Source organism: Brassica oleracea, chromosome C8 (assembly GCF_000695525.1).
Source record: "Brassica oleracea var. oleracea cultivar TO1000 chromosome C8, BOL, whole genome shotgun sequence".
NCBI classification, from domain to species: Eukaryota; Viridiplantae; Streptophyta; class Magnoliopsida; order Brassicales; family Brassicaceae; genus Brassica; species Brassica oleracea.
In genome coordinates, this window is record NC_027755.1 from 38884086 (window position 1) to 38902774 (window position 18689).

General features: G+C 36.9%; 2 protein-coding genes and 2 pseudogenes across 3 annotated transcripts; 2 read left to right on the plus strand and 2 right to left on the minus strand.

Annotated features, from left to right (window-relative positions):
- Window positions 1-484: 484 nt before the first annotated feature.
- Window positions 485-2282, plus strand: LOC106309361 (annotated as a pseudogene).
- Window positions 2283-8066: 5784 nt separating this feature from the next.
- Window positions 8067-11108, plus strand: LOC106307296 (uncharacterized aarF domain-containing protein kinase 2-like). The gene is made up of 4 exons (XM_013744211.1): window positions 8067-8445; window positions 8731-10276; window positions 10350-10505; window positions 10665-11108. The coding sequence occupies exons 1-4, from the start codon at window positions 8438-8440 to the stop codon at window positions 10782-10784; spliced, it is 1830 nt and encodes a 609-aa protein (XP_013599665.1). The 5' UTR covers window positions 8067-8437; the 3' UTR covers window positions 10785-11108.
- Window positions 11109-11486: 378 nt separating this feature from the next.
- Window positions 11487-14660, minus strand: LOC106309443 (G-type lectin S-receptor-like serine/threonine-protein kinase At1g11330). Of its 2 annotated transcripts, none has more exons than XM_013746464.1 (7): window positions 13290-14660; window positions 13087-13203; window positions 12824-13017; window positions 12529-12739; window positions 12214-12451; window positions 11977-12121; window positions 11487-11908 (listed from the first exon to the last, which is right to left on the minus strand). In XM_013746464.1, the coding sequence occupies exons 1-7, from the start codon at window positions 14590-14592 to the stop codon at window positions 11600-11602; spliced, it is 2517 nt and encodes an 838-aa protein (XP_013601918.1). In that variant the 5' UTR covers window positions 14593-14660; the 3' UTR covers window positions 11487-11599. The 2 variants fall into 2 exon arrangements, with proteins under 2 accessions (XP_013601918.1, XP_013601919.1); XM_013746465.1 differs by having other exon boundaries at window positions 11800-11908; window positions 11973-12121.
- Window positions 14661-15252: 592 nt separating this feature from the next.
- On the minus strand, window positions 15253-18295 carry LOC106309442 (annotated as a pseudogene).
- Window positions 18296-18689: the final 394 nt, after the last annotated feature.

The window sequence follows — 18689 nt, forward strand, 5'->3', positions numbered from 1 at the left end:
CTTTTTTTTTTTTTTTTTTTTTTTTTGGAAAAAGACCATAAATAGCATTGTGATTTGTTCTGTTTGGAGGCTGAGGGAAACTCGTCAAGCTCTCTTTGATCCATTTGCATTGCTCCTCCAAACTCAATGCACCAGGGATAAAGTAAAACCCTAAAATCAAAATTCACACTTTCACATAAGTTTCAACCTTTCGTGAAAAATCTTCATACCCACAATCAAAAAATTACATAATGAATCAAAAACCATACATAATGAATCACGTGTTGCACAACACAGCTTGTAACGACAAACACTAGGTGCGTGGGGTGAAAGTTTATATAAATGAATTTTGCACCTCGGTTTATATAATTAATTTTGATGTTTTTGCATGTCTAAACTCATTGTGCTGGTCGAATATTAAACACACACATGACTTAAACCCGACCCGACCCAACCCGCCCGGTTCCCAAGATATCTCGGTTTGTTGAATCACAACACACAGCAAATGCTACTCTACCTCTTTGATGAAGCTCCCTCGCCAGTTCTTCAATTTCCTCAGCCTGCACACAGGATTCGACCACTCGACGGCTTCGTTCTGCGTTCCAAGCTCTGGTCAAATCCAATCGAGGCTTTTCACGCGCGTTACACCTGTTACGACAAGTGTAAGCTCGAGTTTTGATTTGTTGATTCAGCATTATGTACCAAGTAGGAGAGGTTTAGATGGCGTTTTGGTGTTTAGGATGATGACGACGACGAAAGTTGGTTTACTGCCTCAAGTGAGAACCTTGAGCGCGTTGTTACATGGTTTGGTGATGGAGGTGTTTGAGGAGATGATCAATGTGGGTGTTCGTCCTGATTTGTATATATACTCAGGAGTGGTACATTGCTTGTGTGAGTTGAAACATCTCTCTCGAGCTAGAGAAATGATTGTTCGTATGGTTGTGATTTGAGTACAGTTCCGTATAATGTGTTGATAAAATGGGCTTTGTAAGAAGCTGAAGGTCTGGGAGGCTGTCGGGGTAGAAAGAATCCGAAGCCAGATGATGTGACATACTCTACTTTAGTCCAGGGGTTGTGTAAAGCGCAGGAGTTTGAAGTGGGGTTGGAGATGATGTTACGTTTGAGCTTCAGTCCTAGCGGAGAGTAGTGACGTGTCGCCTAATCTGTTTGTGTATAATGCATTGCTTGACTTATTGTGCAAATGTAGAAAGCTTGACGAAGCTGAGTTGGTGTATGATCAGATGGGGAAGGTCGGCTTGTGTCCCAATGATGTGACTTATTCAGTTTTGATAGATATGTTTTGCAGAAGAGGGAAACTTGACACTGCACTTAGTTTCCTTGTGAAAATGATTGATACTGGATTAAAGCCAACTGTGTATCCATACAATTCACTGATCAACGGGCACTGCAGCCGAGAGTTTCATGGCGGAGATGATTAACAAGAAGTTGGAGCCAACAGTGGTAACGTACACATCACTGATGGGTGGATACTGTAGCAAAGGGAAAACACACAATGCTCTTAGGCTCTATCATGAGACGACAGGAGGTATTGCGCCGAGTATATACACATTCACCACGCTTATATCAGGTCTTTTTCGTGGCGGGTTGATTCGTGATGCAGTAAAGCTATTTAACGAGATGGGGGAATGGAACATTAAACCAGACGGAGTGACTTATAATGTCATGATTGAAGGTTATTGCGAGGAAGGAGACATGGCTAAAGCCTTTGGGATATGGGATTTGATGATAACCGAGGGATGTGTACCTAATGAAGTCACACTGCTGTTATCAACGGATTAGCCAAAGCCGGGTTTGTGAACGAAGCTGAGATTCTAACCAAGAAACGGGCGGTTGTTTTCTTGACATTCTCACCAAAGGAGACGGAGACATGAAGAGAGCTGTGGAGCTTCATGATGCGATATTGAAGGGGCTTTTAGCTAACACCGCTATGTTGATCCGTGGATTTTGTAGACAAGGGAGAATGAATGAAGCTTCTAAGCTTCTATAGAAGATGACAGGGAATGGTGTTTCCCCTGATTGTATAACCTACACAACACTGATCCATGAGTTTTGTAGGAAGGATGATGTGAAGAGAGAGATTGAGTTATGGAACTCAATGATTGAAAGAGACGTAAGGCCTGATAGATGGAGAAAGCCATTGAATTGAGGAATGAGATGTTTAGGCAAGGGTTGAAGCCTAACTCCAAAATCTGTGGAACAACTAGTTTGAGTGATTCTAGTTCAACATCCTGACCCCTTTTGTAACTTTAGTTCATCCCCCTAAACATTCATTGACATCTCAATCAGCCCATTCTTTGTAGAAAAAAACATATGATTTTGGATTGTGCAAATGTGTACTTAGAGATTTGTTTGTCTACCAGCTAGGGCTGGGACTTCGGATATTCGGTTCGGGTTCGGATAAGATCCGATCGGGTCCGGGTTTTTCGGATAAATGAATTCTATACCCAATGGGTACTTAGTAAATTTCGGTTCGGGTTTCGGATCGGGTACTACCGGTTTCGGGTCGGTTCCGGGTACCCGTTTCTTATATGAATTATATAAATATTTACAAAATAAAATAATTATATACCAGTTTTTATTTATTTATTTTATTTTTTAAAGAAAAATTAATAGAAATCGTATATATATTAGTAATATGTATTAAATACAACGAAGTTGAACTAGTCTAGTGGTATTACAGTTGTTGTGTTGCCTATCCAACTCGGGTTCAACCCTCGAAAGATACAAATCTATGTTTTTTAAGAATAGAATTCGGGTTAAACGGGTACCCGTTCGGTTTCGGGTAAAAACCGGAACCAAACCGATACACATGGATAATTAACACTAATACCAAACCGAACCGAATCGGTCCATTTCGGATCGGTTCCGGTTCGGGTATTTGGTTATGGATAAAAATCCCAGGCCTACTACCAGCTAGCAAAGTAGACAACAACTATGTGCTGACAGTTTGAAAGATTTGCGTAAAATGAGCAATAGTGGACAACTGCCAATGGTTGGATCTATTTTCAACTAATCATATAAGTGAAAACTATATCACTAATGTTTTTTAAGAATATTTTCTGGACCATACTCGATTGAGCAAAAGCCATTTCATTCTTCGGATCAACATTCAAACTTAAAATTGTTGTATTGATCAATACCATATAAGCTAATACACAAAATATATCTCAGTTTAGAAAATGTCACTCATGTGCCCAAATCTGGAGATCCATAAGATGTGTTAATAAAACGACTGTTAATAACATACAAAGCATCTCGTGGATCGGTCTATTAATAAATCAATTATTCTGCATCCTAACTTATTTTGTTATGTTGTTGTCACAATTGTTTAAATCCATGGATCACACTGGATACATAGATTTGCCAATAAGTTTCATCTTTTTGGTAAAGGGTGTGGGGTTTTCTTACACAATGATAATACAGCACAAGCCAAATCTCTTAAGTTTTAAGCAAAACACTGCAAGGACCAAAACAAAATATTAAAGACACAGGAAGACATGGATGAATCAAACTGGTCTGGAGGAGGAGATGATGGAGTCTTCGGGTGTGGCGTCATTTCTATTCCTTTTCTTCGGAAGCCAATTAGTCCGAATGAATATATGACAATAATTAAACTATTTGCATATTACAATATTCAAAAAGGAAAATTACATATTTACCACTTTCGTGGTATCACTTTTCATTTTTACCACCAATAAAGAAACATTTTCAAAAATACTTTCTTCATGAAGTGGCAAAAGACTCTTATGCCCTTGTTATTTATATACATAATAAATCATTATTTAAATAAAAAAAATAAAATAAAAAAAAAAAAATTAAGAAAAAATTAAGAAAAAATTAAAAAAAATTAAAAAAATTAAAAAAAATTAAAAAAAATAATTATTTTTTCGAATTATACTTTTTCAAATTCAAACTTTTTTATAATGTTTTTTTTTGAAATTATTTTTTTTTTGATTTTTTTTTTCAAATTTCTTTTTGAAAAACGAAAATTATGTTTGAAACTATTTTTTAATATTTTTAAATATATATATATATATATTTATTAGAATTCTAAATTTCACATTCCAAAAACTCTACTTCACCCTTCAAATCTAAACCCTAAATCTAGATTAGTTAACCCTAAGAGTATAATTATCTTTTACCCTTCATTAAAAGTAAAAGTAAAAATGGTTAGCATAAACATGAAAAATGATACTATGAATGTGCTATTTGTAGCAATTTTTCTATTCAAATATGGGCATCTCATTATAACATAATCGAGCTGCTACTTTATTACAATATATTGAAAGATAAATAGAAAGACAAAAACTCAGAGAGAAGATAAAAACATTGACTCTAACGTCACTTAGGATTTTAAAATCTGAGAAAACACATGCCTTAACGAAAGTCCATCAAAATGTTTGCTACCATTACTTCTACCACTGCTCCTCGAGTAACCTGCTTCATGCACATCAGAATCCATGTCCGATTCTCTACAGATAGTTTTTTTCCGGTCTAGACCATCTTCTTGCAGCTTCAACGCCAACTCCAAGTCGACGAGAACTACAGCCGTCGAGGGTCTCCCTACCCCACTCTTACGAACGAAATTGTGTAACTAAGTTAATTGTTCATGTAATAGATATTTATTTATGTATTTATTTGAAGCTTTGAGTATTTTAAGTACTTATTCGGTATTGGTTTTGAATTTGATATTTTATTGTTGAATTTTTTAGGGTAAATTACATGTTTACCATTTTCATGGTACCACTTTTCATTTTTACCACTACTAAAGAGACATTTTCAAACATACCTTCTTCATTGAGTGGCAAAAGACTTTTATGCCCTTGTTATTTATATATATAATAAATCATTATTTAAATAAAAAATAACAAAAAATTAAAAAAATTAAAAAAAAAATTAAAAAATTAAAAAAATTAAAAAATAAATTTTTATGTTTTCGAATTATACTTTTTCAAATTCAAACTTTTTTATAAATTTTTTTTTTGAAAATTTTTTTTCGATTTTTTTTTTATTGTTTTTTTCAAATTTCTTTTTGAAAAACGAAAATTATGTTTGAAACTATTTTTAAAAAAAATTTATATATTTTTTAAATATTTATTTATATATTTATTAGAATCCTAAATTTCACATTCCAAAAACCCTACCTCACCCCTCAACTCTAAACCCTAAGTCTAGATTAGTTAACCCTAAGGGTATTGTTTTTACCGTTCATTAAAAGTGAGGATAAAAATGATTAGTGTAAACATGAAAAGTGGTACTACGAATGTGCTATTTGTGGTAATTTTTCAAAATTTTAAGTTATCTACTTGAATTCATGTTTAGTTCGGATAAAACAAAAACCACAATAAACTGTGTATTTATCTAATTTATTAGAAGGGAAGTACAAATTTAAAATAGCCTCATTTTTCCTAAAGATTACAAGTTTATGCCATTGACCATTAATATAGTCATTTAATAACATTATTAAATCAGTTTAATTAAATTTAAAGATTTAACCCAAAATGACGTGTTGCATTAAGAATATAATACATAATACAATCCGCAGAATCAAATCCAATTTATACAAAATTCAATATACTACTATTATATACCAATCGTGAAAGACCTATCACATAAATTTGATCCAATATATCATGATTAATCAAGCGTGTAATTATCGAGGAACTCTTCCTCATCTAAGTAGTTTTTCATGTATACCACTAAATCAGTTACATATTATGGTTCCTGTTTTTGTTATAATTGTATATTTTTCCAGGTTTTTTTAAAACATATACGAAACATTATTGAGTGAAAGCTGGACCTTTAAAAGCAGGTTCCTGCTCGTATAAAACCAAGACCTAAAGAGAAAGGGAAGTAAATAAAAGATTCTACATCAAAGAGGTTTGTATAAAATGCAAAATATATTTAAAATACTAAATTTGGTTAGTTAGTCTCAAAAGATTTTTTTCGGTGCAAAAAATCAAAACTAAATTCGGTATTTTCCTGAAATCAATAACATTTCAAACATCTTTCCTATTTAAGAGCAATCATCATAAATAAAACAATAGCAACCTTACTAACACAATTTGTATATTTTGTTTTCAAAATTTGAAAATCACGTTCGGCTTGTATAAAAAGGAATATTTTGTTTAGTAAAACTTTAACAATAAAAAGAATGTATATTAAATAATTCATAAGCATATTTTCTGTTTTCAAAACATTTGTTCACTTTATATATTCCTGTTTTTATATATTTACAAATAAAACAACACTTTATATATATATATATATATAAAGTGAAAGAAGCTCAATAATTATATATATATATATAAAGTGATAAATATTTCTATTTATTTATTCAGTATTTATAGATACTATTTTTATAATGTACATATATATATATATATAAACAAACATATAATATGGTAAATTTTATATATCTATAATATTAAAAATATATATAAACTATTGATCTTTGTAATTAGGCATTGACGCATTTACTCTAAACCGAAGAGCCGAACCAAACCGTGGCAAACCAAAAAACATAGTTTCGTTCAGGTTTGAATCATATCAATTATACTAACAGATTTTATATCTCTAAAACCAAAAAAACATTAAATATATTTAGTTTTAAAATAATAAAATAATTAAAAAATTTCTTACAAGTCAAATTACCCAAAAATTTGAATACTTTTTTATCCACAATATTTTAATTTATTTGAATTATCCGAATTTGTATTTGAAAACCCAAAAAATCTGATATTTAATCTGAAAAATCATTTTTTTTACTTTTCAACCAAATTAACTGAAAAACCGGAACCGAGTGGAAATTTATAAATACCCTAACGGATCTTAAATCTCTAGAACCGAGGAACCAAAATAAATTTGCTGAAACTGAACCGAAATCCGAATATCTAGGATTATTTGTAAACGGTAAAAATATATACCGCGCAGGCTCGCGGATCCAACTCTACTCTAGTTCAAGATTCAGATTCATTATCTTCTGATCTGTTAGGTTCAGATTTTGGGTTTGCTTTTTTTGTCCACGCCTAACGCTTCCAGCTGATAACCATAGAAATAAAATAACCTAGCTAAAATAATGAACATGAGCAACATGAAAATCTAAAAACCAAACCGTACTAGATAAAGTCAGAAGTAAAATTTTGATATTTATATTTATATTTTATATGTGTATCTTGATCGCTACTCTTTACGGGATTCATCAGATTTTGATGTTCAAATCATTTGACAGCACAAAATAATGTTTTTCATTTTTTTTTGTAAATTTTTATATCAACTATAAATACAAATAATTATTTTGGAGTTAAAACCATTAACATTTATTAAAAATTCAAGAATTTATTTATGCAAAATTTACAAATTTGAGTATTTTTAAAATAATAAATTATTATTTTTAAAATAAAACTAATTAAGTAAGAAATATTCTCACTACTACACGGTTTGTAAATATTCTCAAACCATGTGACGTTCACTACTACACGGTTTTGATTCATCGGGAGTGCAGGAATGGGGAAGTTGAAAATGCGGAAACTATCTTTCTTCACATGGTTGAAAGCGGGGTGGAGCCTGACGATGACGGGGCTCGAGCATCCTCTCACCTTCTTTAAGGTTTTTGCTAAGTTCTGCCATTTGCTTCTTTTGTTCTCCGCTTCTGTTACTGATTCCCATCTGATTCCTTCAACAAGAAAACTTTTAATCACCATTTTGCTTAATTCGATTGGAAGAAGGAAAAAGTAAAAACAATTCCCTTAAAGTAGCGAAGAGAAGAAGTTTCAATACATAAAAATAAGATTTTGTCTACCGTCCGTACCTAACAAATACAGAGCTGTAACTAAGACATAAATTTTTGATCAAAAAAAAAAAAAAAAAAAAAGGATTGTTCTTGTCTATTATCGACAGATATTTATTTTATTGGTTTTCTTTGTTTGTACTACCAACTATGCAAAAAAAAAAAAAAAAAAAACTGAGACATAAATCTACACTATATAGCTCTGCACCCAACCTTTACCTTTCAAATTTGACAATTTTATTACAAAACATAAACATATTCTGATTTGGTTTTATGAGAGAAATGTTTCGGACAGGCAGGCTGTCTTTGCTTCACGGTCATTGCTTTGGTTGACAATGTCACACGTCGACCAAAAATCAAATTTAGCATTAATCCTAAGCCCAAAGATCTTACATTTGTTGTGGGCCTCCCTCTCTCTCTCTCTCTCTGCTCTCTCTCTCTCTGTTCGCGTCGGCTTTAGGTCTTCTCCGGGAGGTACTTTCGAAACCCAATTAACGCCGGGAGACAACAACGGTGACCCTCTTATCCTTTGCCCTTTCACCACCAAGTGGAAGCCAATGAGAAAATGCTCCTTAATCTTAACGTTTTAGAGATCCATCATACCCACCTCTTCTCATTTTGTTTCTCACCATCGCCACTGCCACCGCCATGTCAAGGTCTGTTCCTCAAGCTTGGACTGTATATTCGTAGAACCAACCATGGATTTTGATCTGCTTTTTGATTCCCATTTCCTCGGAGATTCATTTACGATTCCAAACGTTGATTCTTTTACTGAATTATTGTGTAAAGTTTCCAACTTTTAGCGGTTTATACGTCTTAATGTTGATCGGATCCTCTGTAGGTAGTTATGATGATTCCAATTCAGGTGTAAAATTTCCAACGTTTACTGTTAATCGGATTCTTCTTTGGGAAGCTGATGATTTCTCATCCGTTTACTGCAGATTTTTCATCTATAGACTCGTTGGAAAACAAACTCAATCTCTTTTCTCAAACCACAAAGAGACAAGATCCCAATGGGGAAGCTTTAAAACCGCTGTTACAGCTTCCCTAAGGTCTCCTCAGTTCAGAGTTCACTCTTCCTCCGCTAGAGTTGGTTATTGTACAGCCGTCTCTGCTAGAAATGTAGTTACTCATACTCACCATGCTCAAGTTGCTTGGAAAAGGCTTCACCGCAAGTACTCTATGCGCCAATGGAACTTACCTCGTCTCAACACCATCGCTCAAGCCTTCTGCTTGTCTCTCTCCCTTCGTTCACACCTCCTAACACCCGGCATCATAGCCGCCACTTGCGGAAAGCTAGCGTGGGCGCAGAAGAAGAGAGCTCCCCCCTTAGATCCCTACCCTTCTCATAAATCACTCTACACAAGAGCAAAGAACGGTCCCATCTTCCTGACTTCGCTGTTGCTTTCCCTTATAGAGTTCTTTATTTTAATCGGGAGAGCTTTCTACATATCCTGTCTGTTCACTCCCAGCATCCTCATGGGCCTAGTCGTCGAGCTATGCGGGCCACGGTTCAGGAAACTATGGCTCGAGACGGTCCACCGAACTCTCGAGAGAGCGGGTCCCGCTTTCATCAAATGGGGTCAATGGGCAGCTACTAGACCAGACCTCTTCCCCAAGGATCTCTGCACGCAGCTCTCCAAGCTTCACAGCGACGCTCCTCAGCATAGCTTCGCCTACACTAAGAAGACTATAGAGAAAGCCTTTGGCCGTAAGCTCTCGGAGATATTCGAGGAGTTTGAAGAAGCCCCCTTGGCGTCAGGGAGCATTGCTCAAGTCCATAGAGCCTCTCTGAGGTTTCAGTATCCAGGACAGAAGTCAAAGTCTTCTCTGGTTGCTGTTAAAGTTAGACATCCAGGCGTTGGTGAATCTATTAGAAGAGATTTTGTGATAATCAATTTTGTTGCAAGAGTGTCGACTTTGGTTCCGGCTTTGAAGTGGCTGAGGCTGGACGAGAGTGTGCAGCAGTTTGGTGTCTTCATGCTCTCTCAAGTCGATCTCGCAAGAGAAGCTTCTCATTTGAGTAGGTTCATATACAACTTCAGGAGATGGAAAGATGTTTCTTTCCCTAAACCTGTGTATCCTCTCGTGCACCCTGCGGTTTTGGTTGAGACGTATGAGCACGGAGAGAGTGTGGCGGGCTATGTTGACGGCATGGAGGGACATGAGTGGATCAAGACTAGGTTGGCTCACATTGGTACTCATGCTCTCTTGAAGATGCTCCTGGTTGATAACTTTATTCACGCTGACATGCATCCGGGGAATATCCTTGTTCGGAAGAAGGCTTCTCGTGGAGTGTTCAAGACGAAGAAGCCGCACATTGTTTTCCTTGATGTTGGAATGACTGCAGAGCTCTCTAAGAATGATAGAGAGAATTTGCTTGATTTTTTCAAGGCGGTTGCGCTTAGAGATGGCAGGACGGCTGCTGAGAGGACGCTTAAGCTGTCAAGAAAGCAGAATTGTCCTAATCCAGAGGCTTTTATTGAGGTAATAATACATTTGACTCAAAGCTCCTAATACACCTTCGGTAATAATGGATGATATGTTTATGTTTTGATAGGAAGTGGAAGAAGCGTTCAAATTCTGGGGAACTCCTGAGGGAGATTTAGTGCATCCAGCAGATTGCATGCATGAGTTACTTGAGAAAGTAAGACGTCATAGAGTTAATATTGATGGGAATGTGTGCACTGTGATGGTCACAACATTAGTTCTCGAGGTGAGCTAAAACCTTTGCTGTTTTCAAAATTTTAGTGCACTAAGCTTATTATAGAAACTGAGTTTGAAGATGTTGCCTTTGAAACTTGTCTGTAGCGTAATGGTAACTCTAGACTAGGTTTGCTTCAGTCTTATTGGTTGTTGATTCTGGTTATTATAGGGTTGGCAAAGGAAACTTGATCCAGGATACGATGTGATGCACACGCTGCAGACAATGGTGTTGAAAACCGACTGGGCTAAGTCTCTCTCTTACACGGTGGATGGTTTGATGGCACCGTAGGAGAAGAAAGGTTTCTTTTTAAATTTTGTTTGTCATCATAATAGGAGTCCGACAAGTTTTACAAATCTTAGATGAAGGAACATAGAAACAAAGTACATGTTCTTGATGTTCATCTTGTTTATTTTTCTATTTTTTTTTTCTTTTTTTCTTTTTGTTGTTATGGATTTTGGTTCATTCTAACTACATAGATTGTATTTAGGCGGTCGGTTACCTGTATTAACCGCCCGTTTGTTCTCTGAACTGAAGAACAGTGAACATAAAACAATGAAAACTACTGCCTGAGAATGATGGTGCAAAGAATTTGAATAAAGTGTTCTCTTTGTACATCTCTGTGTATCAATCTGCCTTGTTCCCTTTTTGAGCAAGATGCCACACACATTGTTTCTGTTGTATCACTTTTCTTTTGCAGTTTATGGACTTAGTATCACGCATGATATCTGTTTTTCTTATCAACTCAGAATCTAAAAGGCTTAAAGCACAACATAGATCGTGTTTGTCAGCGACCAGAGTTCATTGTTTCATTCAAACATTTCTAAATAGTGTTGTGCATGGTGTTTCTGTTAGTTGTAAGGATTGATAGTTGGCATGTCTTTATGTTTGTCAAAATAAAGAAGTGTAAATTCAAAATCCTTACCCCTACAGGTTGCATCTTGTGAAAATGGTATGTCTGTAGTAGTAATAACAACCTTTAATCAGTGAACCTAGACATAGTTTCTTTGAAATGCTTCTCTTATTCTTTAATCAAACAGTTAAACATAATAGTTCTCAGAACATATATATCATATAAACAGGCAGATTGGTTGGCTTTTGTGAGCTTAACGTCCTGCTACAGTTGTGAGGCTCACATCATTGATAGAGACCTTCTGACTACTCTGGTCAGAACATTCAGCCTCATAAACTCCTCCTCTTGCTATAAACGCAGGCTGCTTCGGCTCAGGGAGGTTCGTGATCTCAGTAGTTAGCATCCCGATAACAGTTGAAACACTTGGTCTGTCGTTTGCAATTTCTTGCACACATAGCAATCCAATGTGAACACATTTTGTTATCTCTTTCACAAAAGACTCATCCAAGACGATTGGATCTGCTAGAGAAGCAGCCTCACCTTCATTCCACAGCTTCCACGCCTGTAAAATTCACAGGTGAGTTTCAAAGCTAGCAAAGTTACTAAACACTAATATTAGTACACACTTACATAAGCTAAAAGGTTGAGATTATTTTCTTCCTTGTGAGAGTTTTTTCTCCCACTAATGATCTCTAGAAATAACACCCCCAAGCTGAAAACGTCTGATTTTTCTGAAAATAAACCTTCCATTGCATATTCCGGTGACATGTAGCCGCTGCAATAACATCAAAAAATCATTCATATAGGCTATGATAAAACTGGTTTTCAAAATATTTGTGTTACTATTTTTTGGGAATGAATACTTACTATGTCCCTACAACCCTTCTTGTGTTAGCTTCATCTTCATTCACTTGGAAAACTCTTGCAAGTCCGAAATCAGATATCTTTGGATTCAGATTATCATCTAACAAAATGTTGCTGGCTTTGAGATCTCTGTGTATGATCTTTAGTCTTGAATCTCTGTGAAGGTACAGCAGACCTCTGCAAATCCCTTCCATTATGTTGAACCGAGTCCTCCAATCAAGAATCTTTTGCTTCAATGGGTCTGAGAGAAGCTAGCAAAAGCATTAACTTCTTCTTCAAGTAAAAAACAGAGCTAAGAAACAGAGGAGATAAGTTTACCAAATAGATAGGCATCCAAGCTTTTCTTTGGCATGTACTCATATACTAACAACCTTTCTTCACCTTCAATGCAACAGCCAAGTAACTTAACCAGATTACGATGCTGCAACTTCGAAATCACAACCACTTCGTTCATAAGTTCCTCTAGCCCTTGTCCTGACGCCCGTGAGAGCCTCTTGACAGCAATTTCTTTCCCTTCAGGCAACATCCCCTAAATAAAAAAATTGCCAGCCACTCAATTAGTCTGAGATTATTGATACCTCTTATCAAAAGGATTCTTGTTTAGTGCCTTTACCTTGTAAACAGGACCAAATCCGCCTTGACCGAGCTTGTTTATGAGCGAGAAGTTATCGGTTGATGCAGCTAACACTTTAAACTCAAAAAGAGGAAGATCTTTGAGGTTGCCTTGATTAGGAGCAGACTCGTTTACAATTGTAAGTGCTTCCATTCTTTTAAACATTATCTCTGCACTTGTATCTTTCTCTGGTGCTGCTAAGGCAAATGATCAATGAAGCAAACAGTCTGAAACTATGATCAAGGAGTAAACAAAGCTCTAACCTGAACGCTTTTTGAATTTACGGCATGCCAAAAGAATGCAGACCACAGCAACAAACGCAACGCCTAGCACTGATGCTGTGATCATAATTGCTCGATTACTATGTGTTTTTTCACGGTCTGTTGAAAAATAATAAGTCGATGAAGTCAAACTAATTGGAGAAGAAGAAAACAATAGAGACTATCAGAGTAAACAAAACTCTAACCTGAATGCGAATTGGCCACCCGAATATTAAGATCAACAATACCACTCCTCAAAGACGATTGCATATCAACCAAGTTCCCGCTCCAAAGCATGCATCCTATTCCTTGATCATATGCATAAGCTGTGCAAGAACAGTTATCTAAACAAACTTTAGGACAAGCTTCTTCGTTAGCTAGAGTCTGTTCCGCATTGGCTGGTACTTTCATCTTCTGCATTTTAGAAAATCCATCTCCGTTTCCTCCACCACTTACATTGCACTTCAATGGAACTCTTCTCGCACATCCATTAGTGAAGATCCCTCGATTCCACTCCGTGCTATTCCTCGGCACAAACCCATTTACGCATTTACATACCGGAACTTCCTTTACACTGCAGCTCGCGAATGGACCACATCTACCGTATACATCACAAGTTGTCGTTGGAATAGTGTTACCGATCTCCCAAGCTCTCTTAGAAGTACTCCAGCTTCTTATATATAGAAGTCCATCAGGATCCAAGTTCATGTGATACATGGGAGAATCAGTAGCATATGACACTGTAAATGTTCCTTCATTATTATCACTGATAATATTATACCCATCGAGAAACAGAAGAGCTACCTCATCCTCTAAGCCGACGAAAATCTGACCGTTCCAAGGTCCGCTACGCCAGATTGTGACATTGCTTTTCCAGATCATGAGCTCACGAAACGGGAAAAGGGAAATGCCAGCTGTATAGTTCCCTGTGGAAGGATCTGTATAGCTTCTCCATGAAGTAAGCTTTAGATTCTCTCCCGTCCTGTTGCTGGTCCCGATAATCATTTTCGCCAAGAAAGAGTTATAAGGATGCTTGAAACTCTCCCACAGAATCTCACCCTTGTTTCTGTTTTCTTGCAGCCTAAGGTTCCCATTGTCCGTTAGCTGAACCCATGTAGCGTTTGGAATTGGAGCCAGTGGTAGCGTGACGTTCGTCGACCATATAAGACGGTTTAGACCATCTTTAACCACGAGATTTCCTTTGCCAGAGATCGAGATAACACCGGAAGTGTCGTGGATTGGAGCGTCTTTGTTAGCAACCCAAACGACAGTTTGAACTGGAACCTTAGCGTACCAGATCCCAACATAACGTAAATGACCAGTGGAGTTTACAGGAGTGAAGAAGCCGAACCTGAAAATACCATTTTTGCAGAGAAGTGTCTCTGAGTCTTTGACCGGAGTCGAGAACGTGATACTGTCCTGGCCGAAACAGAGCTTCAGGGAGAAGCAAGAGAATGTTGCAAGTAGAAGTAGAACAAGAAAACAACGTCTGATGAGTACAATCACCATAACTATTTGACAAGGAATGGTGTTAAATTTGCTTTGTTGTTTCTCTTTGGAAGAGTTTCATCTTAAAGAGAATCCAAAGAGAGGCCAATTAATAAAGTAGTCGTCTTTGTCTCTATTAGAAGACTTTGAAGAAGTTTTTGGTGCAGACAAGATTTGAAATGTGACAAAGAAAGCGACAGGAGTCACAGGACTACTCACGTTAGCCGACTTGTATTTTTCATCTCTTGAGTAAAATTGTTTACTTGCAGAAGTAACATCATAATCAATATAGCAAACCAACCCAAAACTAGAAAAAAAACGATAATAATGTTCTAATTCTCTCTGTCAAGGCAGAACCTACTCTGGCTTCTCAAGAACATGTGTTGGTTTTGTTTTGCTGCTTTTATTCAGATTCAGTTTCTTCATCGAGGTTCGTTAATGCATCTCAGAGTAGGTCCAGTACTAGAATCTATTGAAATAATCGACACAGCTCCCTTTCAGATAAAGTGTTTTTTAACTGAGGTAAATAATACCAAATCTGTAATTAGTGAATCTGAACATAACTTCTCTGAAATACATCTTTTATTATTTAATCTAACAATTAAACATGCGCAAGATAACAAAAATTTGGGAACATAGGAGTTCATATATATATTAAATAAACATACAGAATGGCTTATGTGAGCTTAACGTCCGGTTACAGCTGTGAGACTCACATCGTTGATAGAAACCTTTTGACTGCTCTGGTCAGAAGATTCATCCTCAAAAACTCTTCTTCTTGCTATAAATGCAGGCTGCTTCGGCTCAGGAAGGTTAGTGTTCTCGGTAGTTAGCATCCAAATCATGGTTGACACATTTGGTCTATCGCTTGCAACTTCTTGCACACACAACAAACCAATCTGAACACACTTTGTAATCTCTTTCTCAAAACACTCATCAAAGATGGTTGGATCTGCTAGAGAAGCAGTCTCGCCATCATTCCATAGCTTCCACGCCTTTAAAAAGATCAAATTTACATACGTTTCAAGGCTTAAGCATAAGTTACTAAACACCGACTGGTAAACTTACATAAGCTAAAAGGTTGAGATTGTTGTCTTCCTTGTGGGAGTTTTTTCTCCCACTTATGATCTCTAGAAATAACACCCCCAAGCTGAAAACATCTGATTTTTCTGAAAAGAAACCTTCCATTGCATATTCCGGTGACATATACCCGCTGCATAAAAAACAAAATTTTCATTCAAGTTGTTAAGGTAAAAATAACAATTGTTGTTGGGAATGGATACTTACTAAGTTCCAACAACCCTTCTTGTGTTAGCTTCATCTTCATTCACTTGGAAAACTCTTGCAAGTCCGAAATCAGATATCTTTGGATTCAGATTATCATCTAACAGAATGTTGCTGGCTTTTAGATCTCTGTGTATGATCTTTAGTCTTGAATCTCTGTGTAGGTACAAAAGACCTCTGCAAATCCCTTCCATTATGTTGAATCGAGTCCTCCAATCAAGAATCTTTTGCTTCAATGGGTCTGAGAGAAGCTAGCAAAATCATTAGTTTTCTCTTCAAGTAAAAACAGAGTTAAGAAAGAGAGGATATAAGTTTACCAAATAGAAAGGCATCCAAGCTTTTCTTTGGCATGTACTCATATACTAACAACCTTTCTTCACCTTCAATGCAACAGCCAAGTAACTTCACTAGATTCCTATGTTGCAACTTCGAAATCACCACAACCTCATTCAAAAGTTCCTCAAGTCCTTGTCCTGATGCCCTTGAGAGCCTCTTCACTGCAATTTCTTGCCCTTCTGGTAACTCACCCTAAACAAAATGATTACCAGTCACTTCATTAGTCTGAGTATCTGAGATTATCAGAAGGATTCTTGTTTAATGTCTTTACCTTGTAAACAGGACCAAATCCGCCTTGCCCGAGCTTGTTTCCGGGAGAGAAGTTATCAGTTGCTGTAGCCAACACTTTAAACTCAAAAAGAGGAAGCTCTTTGAGCTTGACTTGGTTAGAAGCAGACTGGTTATCGCTTGTAAGTTCTTCCATTCTTCTAAACAATAGCTCTGCACTTGTATCTTTCTCTGGTGCTGTTAAGGCAAAGATGGCAAATTATGATTAAAGAAACAATTTGAAACTATCATCAACGAGTAAAAAACAAAAACTCTAACCTGGACGCTTTTTGAATTTACGGCATGCCAAAAGAACGCAGACCAGAGCACCAAACGCAACGCCTAGCACTGTTGCTGTGATCATAATTGCTCGCTTATTATGTGTTTCAACAATATCTGTTGAAAAATAACATGTCAATGAAGTCAAATTAATTGGAGAAGAATAAAGCAAGCGAGGCTATTGGAGTTTATTTTACTCACCGCGTTCAGAATGCGCAACTCGAATATGAAGATCGATACCACTTGCCAAGAATAATTGCATATCAACCAAGTCACCACTCCAAAGCATGCATCCTATTCCCCGATCATAAGCATAAGCAGTGCAAGAACAGTTATCTAAACAGACTTTAGGACAATCCTTCTCAGTAGCTAGAGCCTTTTCCGCATTTGCTGGTACTTTCATCTTCTGCATTTTTGAAAACCCGTCTCTTTTTCCTCCTCCACCACCACCAACACCATTACTTTCATTGCACTTCAATGGAACTCTTCTCACACATTCACTACTCCCGCTCCCTCCATTTCTCTCATTCCTATCTGTGTTATTTCTCGGCACAAACCCTTTAATGCAATTACATGTCGGAACTTCCTTTAAACTGCAGCTCGCGAATGGACCACATCTACCGTATTCATCACAAGGTGTCGTTGGAATAGTGGTTACCGGTCTCCCAAGCTCCGGTAGAAGTACTCCAACTTCTTATATATAGAACTCCATCAGGATCCAAGTTAAAGTGATGCATGAAAGAATCAGTGGCATATGACACTGTAAATGTTCCTTCATTATCATTGGAAACGTTTAATCCATCAAAAAATAAAAGAGACACTGAAGCGGGCACGCCAACGAAAATCTGACCGTTCCAAGGTCCGCTACGCCAGATTGGGACATCGCTCTTCCAGATCATAAGCTCAGGAAACGGGAAAAGGGAAATACCAGCTGTATAATTCCCTGTTGAAGGATCTGCATAGCTTCTCCATGAGGTAAGCTTTAGATTCTCTCCGGTTCTGTTGTTGGTTCCAAGAGTCATTCTTGGCAAGAAAGAGTTATAAGGATGCTTGAAACTCTCCCAAAGAGTCTCACCGTTGTTTCTGTTTTCTTGTAACACAAGATTACCATTGTCCATTAGCTGAACCCATGTAGGATTTGGAGCCACTGGTACTGTGACGTTGGTCGACCATGCTATGCGGTCTCGACCATCGGTAACCACAAGATTTCCGTCTTGAGAGATTGAAACAACACCGGAAGTGTCGTTGATGGGGGTGTCTTTGTTAGCAACCCAAACAACAGTTTGAACTGGAACCTTATCGTACCAGATCCCAACATAACGTAAATGACCAGTGGAGTTTACAGGAGTGAAGAAACCGAACCTGAACATACCGTTGCTGCAGAGAAGTGTCTCTGAGTCTTTGATCGGAGTTGAGAACGTGATTCTGTCCTCGCCGAAACAGAGCTTCAAAGAGAAGCAAGAGAATGTTGCAAGTAGAAGAAGAACAAGAAAACTACGTCTGTTGAGTAGAATCACCATAACTATTTGAAACAGAATGGTTCCAAATTTGCTTTTGTTGTTTCTCTTAGGAAGATTTGCATCTAAGATAATCCAGAGAAAGGTCGATTAATAAAGTAGTCTCTATAAGAAGTCTGTGGTGGAGTATTAGCTGACTTTTCTTTTGGTGCAGACAAGATTTGAAGTGTGACGAAGACATCATAGGACTACTTACGTTAGTAGACTTGTATTTTCATCTCTTGAGTAGACTTGTTTACCTGCAGAAGTGATCTTATCAAATATCGCAAAGCAACCCAAAACAGAAAACGGTGATGATGTTCTAGTTCACTCTGTTAAGACAAAAACATGTGTCGGTTTTGTTTTTCTGCTTTTACTCAAATTCAGTTTCTTCATCCAGGTTAGTTAATGCATCTCAGAGTAGGTCCAGTACTAGAATCTATTGAAATAATCAAC

What these genes read in the sequence shown, in the direction of transcription:
- LOC106307296 (XM_013744211.1), top strand. An exon ending in ATCCAGAGGCTTTTATTGAG is followed by an intron (nt 10,277 to 10,349) that starts GTAATAATACAT and finishes ATGTTTTGATAG; the next exon opens with GAAGTGGAAGAAGCGTTCAA. An exon ending in TCACAACATTAGTTCTCGAG is followed by an intron (nt 10,506 to 10,664) that starts GTGAGCTAAAAC and finishes TGGTTATTATAG; the next exon opens with GGTTGGCAAAGGAAACTTGA.
- LOC106309443 (XM_013746464.1), bottom strand. Translation starts at nt 14,592, where the DNA reads ATGGTGATTGTACTCATCAGACGTTGTTTTCTTGTTCTACTTCTACTT. An exon ending in GGTGGCCAATTCGCATTCAG is followed by an intron (nt 13,204 to 13,289) that starts GTTAGAGTTTTG and finishes ATTTTTCAACAG; the next exon opens with ACCGTGAAAAAACACATAGT. An exon ending in CTTGGATGCCTATCTATTTG is followed by an intron (nt 12,452 to 12,528) that starts GTAAACTTATCT and finishes AGCTTCTCTCAG; the next exon opens with ACCCATTGAAGCAAAAGATT.